This window comes from Miscanthus floridulus, chromosome 10 (assembly GCF_019320115.1).
Source record: "Miscanthus floridulus cultivar M001 chromosome 10, ASM1932011v1, whole genome shotgun sequence".
Classification (NCBI taxonomy): Eukaryota; Viridiplantae; Streptophyta; class Magnoliopsida; order Poales; family Poaceae; genus Miscanthus; species Miscanthus floridulus.
This window is the reverse complement of record NC_089589.1, coordinates 57,255,573-57,268,099: the sequence shown is the minus strand read 5'-3', so window position 1 is coordinate 57,268,099 and position 12,527 is coordinate 57,255,573. Positions and strand designations below refer to the sequence as shown.

At 52.5% G+C, this 12,527-nt stretch overlaps 1 protein-coding gene across 1 annotated transcript; it reads right to left on the bottom strand.

Moving 5' to 3' along the window:
• Positions 1-119: 119 nt before the first annotated feature.
• LOC136484706 (F-box/kelch-repeat protein At2g44130-like) lies at positions 120-1,826 on the bottom strand. The gene has a single exon (XM_066481649.1). It carries the CDS (start codon positions 1,706-1,708, stop codon positions 554-556), a length of 1,155 nt encoding a protein of 384 aa, XP_066337746.1. The 5' UTR covers positions 1,709-1,826; the 3' UTR covers positions 120-553.
• Between the last annotated feature and the right edge of the window lie 10,701 nt (positions 1,827-12,527).

Genomic DNA, 12,527 nt, shown 5'->3' with positions numbered 1-12,527 from the left:
CAACGACGGCAATGGAACAAACCATTGTTGAGACGAGAGCTGCTGCAATTGCTCATCGTCAGTCATCGCCATGCTCGAGATCACACACGCAGGATCAGGCGGATGGATCGCAGGCACAATTGTATGTAGTATGTACAGTGGCTTTTTTATTACTAGTACTCGGCTAGCAATAGCAAAAGCATGGCTGTAGGACAAGAGCAACAAGAAACAGTCTGTGTCCTTCACCTCGGGACAAAAACACCACACTCAACTCTCATCCAATTTCACACTCACCACCAGCAACAAAGCAGGAATCTCTCTCTCTTTTCTCCACCCATGGCTCCACGGATCTGGCTGGCGTCCACCGCCTCCTTCCCCTTCCTTCGATGGCAGGGCATAGTAGTAGCAAGCAGATGCGCAGATCCATGGTGCATGAGGCGCAGATCTCGACCAGATCCAGCAATGGCGGAAACGGTGCACGGACATAGGAGTACGTACTAGTACCAGTAGTAGCCTTTAGGTCTCTTGGTCGCGGACAGACGGGACGAGGAAGTACTCAGAGATCCTCAGATCCTCAGATCCGGACGGACGCGACGGAGAAGACGAAGCCGGCGAACTCGGGCGGCGGGCGCACGACGGTCCAGCTCTTGGTCTTGACATCAAACACCCACACGGCATGCCGCCCACCGCCGCCCTCCCCATCAAGCGCCCCGGTCACCACGACCTTCTCCCCTCCTCCCACGCATACAGCGCGCGCCGTGCCGGCCTTGAGCCCCGGCGGGTAAGGGCCGACCTCGCGCCACCCGCGCCGCATCCCCATCCACTCCATGACGGCGTTGCCCTCGATGCACCAGACGCGGCCTTTCACAACGACGTGGGCCGCGGAGGGCGGCGCCCGGACGCGCTCGAGCCTCCGCCAGGCGCCCGCGGCGGGGTCGAACCACTCGGCGTCGCGCTCGAACCCGCCCTGCCGCGCCGTGCGGTACCCGCTGACGGCCAGGAACCGGTCGCCCGCCACGGTGGCCATGCCGTCGCACTCGTCGCGCTCCTCCGACATGTCGGGCAGCGGGTCCCACGCGTCGGCCTCGGGGTCGTAGGCCTCCGCCGTCTTGAGCGCGTTCTTGTGCTTGTCGTGGCCCCCGGCCACGTAGATCTTGCCGCCCGCCTCGGCGCACGCGAAGAAGGACCGCGCCGACCGCATCGGCGCGCCCCGGCGCCACCGCCCCGTGGCGGCGTCCAGGACGTGCACGTCGGCGACGGGCTCGAAGGTGCGCGGGTCCCAGCCGCCGAGGACGGCGAGGCGGGTACCCACCGCCGCGCACTGCGCGAAGACCGGGACCACGGGCGGGGCGCCGCGCTCCCGGCGCCACTCGCCGGTGGTCACGTTGTACACGGCGACGCCGTAGGCCGGGGTGTTGGCGGGTCCGTCGTCGTCCTTGGGCCCGTCAGCGTCAGCGGCGGACGGGTTCCCGAACTGCATGAGGTAGACGAGGTCCTCGTTGGCGCCCGCCTGCGCGCGCGCAGAGGCGAAGGCGGGGGTTGCGGCGGCGCTCCGCCAGCCCCGGCAGACCCGGCGCATCGCGCGGTGCGAGGCGTGCGGGACGCGCGCCAGGCAGTCCACCGCCACGTCGTCGGGGATGCCCGGGATCATGTCCACGTGCTCCTGGCCGGCGCCAGAGCCGCGGTAGCAGCCGCCGACGCCGACGCCTCCTCCCCTCGGGCTCCGCATCTTGGGTTTCTTTCGGCCTGGGTGTGAGCTCAGCTTTGCTCTCTTGTTCTCCTCTCTCTGGAAGTCTGGGATGGGATGGGATGAGATGAGATGAGATGAGGGATGTGTGCGGCCTCGTCGAGCGGCGGATGGGGGATTAAATAGAGGGGTGCCCCTGCGACGTGGCGCTGCTTATTGGACCGAACGCACAGTGAAGCCGATATAAAAACCCTGCAAACGGGTGGTGATAAAGCTGGGGTTTTCTGCCGGGTCTTTGAATTGATGCTTTTTTTCTGTTCATGGAAAAGTTTGCATCTTTATGCTACTACTAGTCCGAGTGGACTCCTCATAGAGTAGAAAAACAAAGCAACAAAGGATGAAAAGTTTGCAACCTACAGATGTGACTGAAACATATTTTTTTTACATGCTTGTGGATCTAGAAGGTCTTGGTTCTGTACAGCGTGTAGATGAGCACAAGGAGGAGGACGGAGCTGTACAAATAACTTGTGATGTCTACGTTTGGGAGCAAATGGACGACGCAGGCTGCGGATTAAAGGGTGACAGTGACACTGACCTGCGTAGAACAAGGGGCCCTTTGGCTGCTCACGCCTGGTTTAGTTTCAAAAAGTTTTCAAAAAGTGCTACGGTAGTCATCACATCAAATCTTACGATATGTGCATGGAGCATTAAATGTAGACGAAAAAAAACTAATTGCACTGTTTGGTTAGAAATCGCGAGTCGAACGTTTTGAGCCTAATTAGTCCATGATTAAATACTAATTACCAAATAAAAATAAAAATGTTACGGTAGCCAAAATTTCAAACTTCACCAAACTAAGGGCGCGTTTAGTTTCGAAAATTTTTGGCTTTGGGCTACTGTAACACTTTTGTTTGTATTTGGCAAAAATTGTCCAATTATGGACTATTTAGGCTTAAAAGATTCGTCTCGTCAATTACAAGCAAACTGTGCAATTAATTATTCTTTTTACCTACATTTAATGCTCCATGCATGTGCCGCAAGATTTGATGTGACGGAAAATCTTGAAAATTTTTGGTTTTTGGGTGGGATCTAAACAGGGCCTAAACAATGCTTCATAAACCATGGGTGTCGTCCAATTGCTAACGGCCTAAAGAGGCTGGGATTTTTTTCCTGCGCCGTGATCTCATCCGGCTGCACAGCGCAGGTCGTCGCCCCCCCCCCCCAATCCGGATGTGATCGCAGAGATTGGTACTCCTATTAGCGAGCAATTTTTTACATTACAATTATCTTATCTTGCGGATTACTTGCAAATCTCGTTTAGACTTTTCTCCTGCTTCTGTGTCTGAGTTTTCTGGATTTGCTTGTGATACGATATGAGGATATTTTTTTTTTTTGGATGGCAGGCAATAAGCCTGTTCATTTCAGCTGAATTGACTGATAAGCCATGGCTGAAAGTATTACCAGCTGGTTTGGTGTAAGAGAAAAACATTATTCAAGTCGTGGATTATAAGCCAGATACAAGTGAATAAGCCAAAACGAACGGACTGAATGTCGTGTGTCTGTCTGTGTGCGCGCCGTGCGTGTGCGTGCGCTTATCTCTGCATTAAGATTTTTAAAGCAACACGCTGAAACAAATCTGCCGGCCGTTGCGTTGCCGGAAGATACGGTCTGCTGGTCACGTGTTGGGGCAGGCACTGAGGCACCTTGGCAAGCACGAATTCGGGCGGGCCGGCGATCGATGATGCTCTCACGCCATAAAGAAACGATAGACTAATGCTGATGCTGCTTGGTTAATTTGTCGCACTCGCACGCCAAGGCAAAAGCGGTGGGCGCGTGATCTGGCAGGGCCTTGTCAGGCTTGCTGCACGCTGCCCATGCAGCCATGCTAATCAGTTTTGCTTACCTTTTTTTCTTCTGAATTAAGCTTTGCTTACCTGACAGAGTTAATGTGGCGACCCGGCAGTGCTGAGCCGATCCAGATGGCGTTTTGTTCTGAGCAAATGAGGAAGTTGCTCTGCTAATTCATCGTAGAAGAAGAAAGGAGCACTTACAACCGATGTGGCTTCGATCTCACGTATAAGTAAATACAAACAGAAAAGAAAAGTAAGCTCAATAGAGTCTCCCCAACGTTTGGGACATCCTGTCCAGATGACACTGTAGGAGGCGTGAAAAACAAGATTTGGCCACAATCCTGCACGCGAGGGAGGGACTATCGTGAGCGCCGTTCGTTGGTTCCTGTCAACGTACCTTGTTATCCCCAAAGCAATGCTGTCGCTGTTGCAACCCCAGGCCCGCGCAGCACGATAAGATAGCGGTAGTAAAACCGTTTGTCTGTTTGACGGGGTGGCATATGGCAGATTCATGCTCCTAGTAAGTAGTAGTAGCAGACAAAAAGGTTTATCTTAATCTTTCACGCAACTTGCTGCGCTTTGGCTAACTCTAACCCGTCACCGTGAGGCAAAAAACGCACCGGCGCCGGTAGTTTTCTTTGATTCCATAGAAAAACGGGGCCATCGATCCAATCCGGCGGGTCCAGGTCCAGGTCCAGCTCGGCGGCGAGTGAGGGAGAGATGGAGTAGGGAGGCCCGTGACAGGTCAGTCCCACGCGGACTCGTACACCTCAGCCTTATCTTATCTATACTAGTGCTACTCTGGCTCCATGGCCATCATCAATTCTGAGTCCTGGCGACACGCATCTGCGGTTTTTTTTAACTACTCGCAGCGAGGATAATGATTCGATTTGGATAAGGATGATGAGGCCCGCCGAGGACGGGGAGGAGCCGGCGGACCATGGTGACCGGCCAGCGCGGAGGCGGAGCCGGAGGGAGAGGCGTCACTTTCAGCGCAAGCGGCCAACGAGCCGGCCCCCGGCTATCTCGGCCTCATCGTCGTCAGCGCTGCCGAGCTCTCACTCTTGTGTTTGCGACAGTGAGCAGCCCCCACAATCGTGGCCCCATTTGGGCCGGTTTGCTTATAATTCATAGCTGAAAATATTATTTGTTATTTTGATGTAAGAAAAAAATAATATATATTGAGTGATAAATCATAACTTATAAGTCACATACGACGAACTAACGGCGTGGGCATAGACCATGCGGGCAGGGCAGGGTCAGCTCAGCGATTTATGCACGGGATCCGTCGCTGTGCCGCGCGCGTCGTATTCGTATCGGTCATGGGTGATCGAGTGGAGTGCAGAGCAGAGTGACTGCTTGCCCTGCTCGTGATTGGTGGCTTCGGCAGAGTTTGGCTGGGTGGGCAGCTGCCTGCCGGTGGGCGCGGTGCGTCTGCCCTCAGCCGTCTGCGGTGGGCGTCCGCCAGGGACGTGAGTCGTCACTCGTCAGCCATATATAAATATATAGAGGTATATGCATAGTAGAACTTAGTCTCGTGGTACTACTTAGGTTCACAAACTCTCTAATCATATTTTTTGGTATCTTAATGTTGTTTAAGTATGCCACTTAGGTCTATAACTCATCGGATCAAGGTTTTTGCCGATGTGGCGGGGACAGAGCACACGTGAGCCGCGCGTGAGTGGTCATGGCGCCTGCTGCATGCGGCGGCGGACGTGGACGTGGACGTGGACGTGGTTGCTCTGCTGTCACCTCTACTAGGCTGCCTCCTCATCTTCTCGCTGCTCTGCCTCCGCGCCGTCGTCTGCCGCGCGCAGGAGCCGAGGCACGGGCAGCTGCAGCCGCTGCCCGCGCTGGAGGTGGAGACCTACAACTACACGTCATTCCAGGAGGGCAACTCGCGGGAGCAAAAGGAGCTGGCGTTCCAGGAGGAGCAAGGAGCTGGTGTTCAGCAGGGAGGCCCGCATCTACCAGGACGCGATCCAGGTCTCCCCGGACACCGGCAACGTCGGCAACTACCAGGACATCATGGTCAACAAGTCTGGCTCCGTGCTCCTCCAGCACCGCCCGCTTCACCATGTGGCGCCACGTCGACAATGGCAGTGGCAGTGCCACGGCCCCGCGCGTCCAGGTCGTGTCGTTCAACAGTACCTTCTCCATCAACGTGTTCCACCTCTTGGACTCGTCGCCGCGGCCCGACGAGGGGCTCACCTTCGTCGTCGCGCCGTCCCGCGACGAGCCGCCCCCCGGCAGCTACAGCGGCTACCTCGGCCTCACCAACGCCACGCTCGAGGCCAACCCAACCCCGGCGAGGAACCGCTTCGTGGCCGTCGAGTTCGACACCACGAAGCAGGACTACGATCCCAGCGACAACCACGTCGGCCTCAACGTCGGCTCTGTCGTGTCCGTCAAGACGACGAACCTGACGGCGTTCCGCATCGCCACGAATAGCAGCAACCCCACCAACTACACGCCCTGGGTCGAGTACGACGGCGCGGTGCGGCACGTGTCCGTGTACATGGGCGTCTGGGGTGAGCCGAAGCCGGCGTCCCCGGTGCTGGACTCGCCGTTGGACCTCAGCGAGCACGTCCCGGAGAAGGCGTACATCGGCACGCCATCGCGCCCGGCTGCGCGTGGGCGAGCGGCGTCTAGTGGACCGGACCGAGCGACCGCTGCTGCTGGCCATCCTGACCGAAGGCCACAACGTTAGCACGGTAGCGCCGACTGATGCATTGGCTCCCTCGCCAAGGTTGTTGTGCCAAGAAGCCATGCAGATCGTCGATACACAAGGACGCCGCTCGGAGGGATCATGAGAAAAGCACGGCATGATAATTGTTGTGCGTATGTACGTCAAATGATCGAGGCTGGGTCGCTGACCCCGCGCTATGCCGTCGCGAGCATCCTCTGCCTAGACACGGAGCTGGTGCACTTTGTCCACGCTGAGTGCTCCCGCGGCGACTGGGCTGGCTACACATTTTGCGTTGGCCCACATCAGGACTGAGCCGAGCCCACTCATATTCGTCACTCGTCAGGGGGACACCGCGGCCTGGTGGCAGGATCAGGCTGCGCGTCTCCTGCCATTGCCACCACCGCGGCTCCCGGACCCGAACAGCCCCGTCCCTACAGCGTGGCCAGCCCTGTCATGTTCTGTAGCCGCGAGCCCGCGACAACACCCACCCGTGCGTTTCTACCACCGCGACCCACCACCGCGCCGCCAGCGTTAGCGCCGTGGACCAGAGCCTCGGTGCTGACGAGTTCGACCACGACGAGGTCAGACGCCTGCTGCTGCTCGCGCTGGCGTGTAGCAGTCCTAACCCGGGTCAAACCAGGCTCACGCGCGGCTCACGTTGAAAGGTCCTAATATGGCTAGAGGGGGGTGAATAGCCTATTTAAAAATCTACAAATCAACTAGAGCAATTTGATTAGTATGACAAATAGCGAAATGCAAACTTGCTCTAGCTCTACAAGGGTTGCAAGCCACCTATCCAACAATTCTAATTGCAATGATAGCTAGACACACAATTTGCTATGATACTACTCACTAAGAGCTCTCAATCTTTCTACTCTAAAGAGCTCCACTAAGCAAACTTAAATAGCAAAGCAAGCTCTCAAATCTAATTACACTAAAGAGCTTGCTACAACTAATTTGCAAGAATGTAAACGAGTGAGTAGGATGGTTATACCGCTGTGTAGAGGAATGAATCAATCACAAGATGAATATGAAACCAATCACCGGGAGAATATCAAATGGCAAGAGACAACCGATTTTTCTCCCGAGGTTCACGTGCTTGCCAACACGCTAATCCCCGTTGTGTTGACCAACACTTGGTGGTTCGGCGGCTAAGAGGTGTTTCACAAACCTCGTCCACACGATAGGACACCGCAAGAACCTACCCACAAGTGAGGTAACTCAATGACACGAGCAATTTACTAGAGTTATCTTTCGGCGCTCCGACGGGGAAGATACAACTCCCCTCACAATCACCGGAGACGGCCACGAACAATCACCAACTCGTGCCGATCCTCCACCGCTGCACCAAGCCATCTAGGTGGTGGCAACCACCAAGAGTAACAAGAGAAATCCACAGCGCAACACGAATACCAAGTGCCACTAGATGCAATCAATCAAGCAATGCACTTGGATTCTCTCCCAATCTCACAAAGATGATGGATCAATGATGGAGATGAGTGGGAGGGCTTTGGCTAAGCTCACAAGGTTGCTATGTCAATGAAAATATGCAAGAGTTATAGCTTGAGCTGGCCATGGGGCTTTAAATAGAAGCCCCCATCAAATAGAGCCGTTATACCCCTTCACTGGGCATAACGCGGACTGACCGGACGCTGCAGTCCATCTGACCGAACGCAGCACCAGACGCTCCGGTCGTGAATACCGGACGCGTTCGGTCGGCATACCGGACGTGTCCGGTAGCCCCAGACTGCCACATGTTCAGTTCAAATCATCATAGCCGTTGCCGCGCATTCTGCCGACGACCGGACGCTCACACCGGACGCAGAAACTCAATTGACCGGACGCTGCACCGCCGAGTCCGGTCGAGTCCAGTAAGCCACCAGGGCCGACCGGACACGTCTGTTAGAAACTGACCGGACGCTGAGCCTCAGCGTCCGGTCGAGTACAGTAAGCATCCACTCATGACCGGACGCGTCCGATCATACCGGACCGGACGCTGCCAGCGTCCGATCAACAGAACTGCCGAGCACCGTTTTTTCTGAGTCATACCGGACGTGTCCGGTGTGGCGACCAGACGCGTCCGGTCGCTGAGTCTGCCGCCGAATACCAGACGCGTCTGGTCACTCTGTAACCAGCGCGACTATCTCCTCTTCGACTCTATCTTCTTCACCCTTGCTCAAATGTGCCAACCACCAAGTGTATCACCTTGTGCACATGTGTTAGCATATTTTTCACAAACATTTTCAAGGGTGTTAGTACTCCACTAGATCCTAAATGCATATGCAATGAATTAGAGCATCTAGTGGCACTTTGATAACCGCATTTCGATACGAGTTTCACTCCTCTTAATAGTACGGCTATCTATCCTAAATGTGATCACACTCGCTAAGTGTCTTGATCACCGAAACAAAATGGCTCCTACAATTTTACCTTTGCTTTGAGCCTTTTGTTTTTCTCTTTCTTCTTTTCCAAGTCTAAGCATTTGACCATCACCATGCCATCACCATTGTCATGATCTTCGCCATTGCTTCATCACTTGGAATAGTGCTACCTATCTCATAATCACTTTGATAAACTAGGTTAGCACTTAGGGTTTCATCAATTAACCAAAACCAAACTAGAGCTTTCACACGTGCGCTCTGTCCCCGCCACGTCGGCAAAAACCTTGATCCGATGAGTTATGGATCTAAGTGGCATACTTAAACAATATTAGAGTGCCAAAAATACGATTAGAGAGTTTGTGGACCTAAGTGGCACCACGAGACAAGTTTAAGGGCCTACGATGCATATACCTCAAATATATATATAATAAATAAACTGTAGCCAAAGAAGCTGCAACAAGCAGGCTAAAGATTTGTGGTTTTTCTTGGTTTCTCGTCTTATAGCCTGTTTGGCATAATTTCTTATGGATCTAATAACTATAGCAGCACTGATTGCATGAGTTGTTTTGCATCTCCTCGCACTTGTTGTCCAAGAGATGCTCCTTTTTTTCTTTTCAGCAAGGCTGTTGATGATAAGAAGGAGATCGAGGCCCCATCTACCGTTGATAGATATAATAAGGAGTCATGTAGATTTAGTTTGTTTAGAAGGAGAGGCCCCATCCATGGTTTACAAATATAAGGTATTACGTAGATTTAGTTTCTTTAGAAGGAGGTCATCAGTTCGCTGTTAGAATATGCAAAGGTAAGGGTACTCATGGACAATCCCCATGGGAATATTAACTCTAGGTCATCAACCTCATCGTTTGTTGGCTGCGGAGAGGAAATCAGACATTCAACCTGATGAATCAGCCCCCCGATGTAGCATGTGTTGTCCGTGACGATTCCGCCGCCGATGTTCTTTCATCGATCTCGACGTGTGTTTCGGTCTAGTTCTTAAAAAACAGAGAAGCGTACGCTTCTAGAAGCTTTGGTTCTCCCATCCATTTGTGCCTGCCCAGATTCAGTCTTCCTTGCTTCGTTGTCGTCGTCTTCCTCGGTTGCTCCGATGCAGCTGTTGATGATGCGTCCTTGTCCGCCTGTGTTCCTTTTCCCTCGTCGTCATGTGGCAGGCAGGCGCGGTGCACTGTAGCAGGCCCAACCCATAATCATCGTGTCGATCGATGACCCTGTAGTAATGTGCGAGCCCTCACCGTTGAACCATAATTATCAATTATTAATTATCATTACTCTACTAACTTCAGTACGGCTTCTGGTTTCTACGCGGTCGCTCTGGCTGGCCTCTACCTCGTCGTCTCCATCGTGTCGTCACAAGAAACCGGTCGAGCTTCTAGAAGCCTGCCTGCAGCACACGGGAAAAGTGCAGTTTGAGGCCGAAATGCATGATGCGTCTTTGCTTTTATCTATCTATATTAAGAACTTTAAATTTGAGGGGTGTCACATCACGATTACCGGGTACCTAGGTCCGCGCTGGACAGTAACGGATCCGCGATGAACAGTATCCGACCCAATACGGAACAGTACCGACCCTCCTTTTTTTTCGTCCCACCGTATACTGTTGCCCGCGCGAAGCGCGTGGTTACCTGCTAGTTAGTGTATATAAGTATGCGTAGATAATCTCTTAGAGCATCTCTAAGAGTTTGTCAAATTTTATTTGGCAAATCTTGTGATTTGCCAACTCCCAAAATTATATGCCAAGTAAAAAAACAATTCATCTCCAAGAGTTTGGCATTTTTGACTTGGTAAAATAAAAAAACCCGTTAACAAAACGAGGAGGCCCGCTAAGTGAACGAAGAGCCCCGCTAAGCGAACGAAGAGCCCCGCTAAGAAACGAAGAGCCCCGGATGCCAAGCCGTATACGCGCGCGCATATTTGCGTGCGCGGAGGGAAGATTTGCCAAGTTGCTAGTTGTTTTGCTAAACTGTTGGAGACTATTTTTTCTTGTTTTGCCAAAATTATATGGATGCCAAGTTGAGATAGCAAACTCTTGGAGATGCTCTTACGTACTTGTACGCGAACGCGAGATATGCATGGCCTTGTATAAGCAACCGGAATGTTCACCAGAAAAGGAAAAAAAGGCTCGAATAAGAACAATTCTTGTAAAATAAAAGAAAATAATGAGAAGATGCAACACCCCGTGGGGCACGCATGCGAATATATCTGCACTTTCAAAGCTCGGAGCCTCAGAACACGTCTAAAGTGTCCCTCGAGGTACAACCAAGTCTCTTTATATAAATGTGAGTAGAGATACTCCGGACGCGGAGAAAATGCGCCATTTTCGGGTCCGGGCCCTGGACGTGAGCCGGACCCAGGTCTGAATTTTTTACTTTTTAGCCTTTTTTTTTTTAAGTTTCTCATAAATAGATCTCTGGAGAAAATATTTTAGAATCTGGACCCTTAGCTCAGCGCCATCGATGTTGGCGCCGAGCTAACACGTCTCGGCGCCAGCCTGGCGCCGAGGTCTTGGGCTCGACGCAGACGTGATGCTGACGTGGCAGGCAGCTCGGCGCCGGTCACTCTGACGCCGAGCTCGGCCCGTAGATGCTAGCACCGAGCTCGGCGCCGTTGACGCTAGCGCCGAGCATGCAGTTCCAGGCCTTAAGCGCCGTGCAACGTGGAGTGCAGATCCAGCCTTGAAATGAACACTAACCACTGTCTTTAAAGTTGAAATTACCCCTGAGCTGACCAATGCCTTCACCCTATCCTGTACGAGTGACAGCCTTTGCTAAACCAACAGTACTACGCCCTAGATATCCAATGCATACTGCATCGGTGGAAAACACAGTGCATGTGTGGTGACGAGGCCGCCGGTGCATTGCATATATGGGATGGGCGCATCATACGACATGGATTAGAAAACTCGTGCATCTCTCTTTAATTTGCGGTTGATGGGATTTGACGACTTGGCACTTTCCATCTCTGCCCCAGAAATCGACTCCAAGCTTTTCTTTCTAGGCCTTGTTTAGTTCTATCTCCTAACTATTTATATTCTATCGTATCGAACGTTGGACACATTAATGAAGTATTAAATGTAGACTAAAAAATAATTAATTGCACAGATTGCGACTACTTTACGAGACGAATCTTTGAAGCCTAATTAGTCTATGATTTGACAATAAAGTGCTACAGTAACACATGTGCCAATGATGAATTAATTAGGCTTAATAAATTCGTCTCGTGGTTTATTAATGGATTCTGTAATTTGCTTTTTTTATCAATATCTGAACATCACATACAACATGTAACACCTAAAACTTTAACTAAACAAGGCCTCAGGAAAAGAAAAAGCTCCAAGACTGCATGTCCCTCGATGATGCAGCTACTTTCATGATGGGATTTGACGACCTGGCCGCTTTCGATCTCTGCCTAGCATTTCTTTTTAGAAAAGAAAAACTCCAAGCATGCGTGTCCCTCCACAACCGATGCAGCAGCTTCACATCATCATCGCTGGTGTCCTAAAGCAGGCAAGCAGACGATGCAGAGAGGTTTCACAATTCAGTGCAATCCATTACTCTTTCCCTTTGGATTGGAATCTTGGATGGTGCCATGGTGGCGTTGGCGTCGAGGGAACCCAAAGCTCTGCGCACTTGTCTGACGGAACAAATAGGCACGCAGGCCGACCGGTCGGTATGCAGTAGTCTTGGTGTCATTAAAAACCTCATCTCTCGCTGTGCCTACTCCGTATGTGTGTGCTCGCTCTTCTCACAAGCCACGTCCCAAACGCCGCCTCTGCTTCCCCTCCACTAGTAGTGGTGCTAGCCGGTGGCGGGCGGCCGGTGAGGTTGAGGCCGGTCACTCCGCTCTCGATTCTAGCTCGAGGGTTGGCCACTGGCAGTTAGGATTTGTTTCTGCCTTCTCGTCCTCTTTGTCTACCCAGCGGGCGA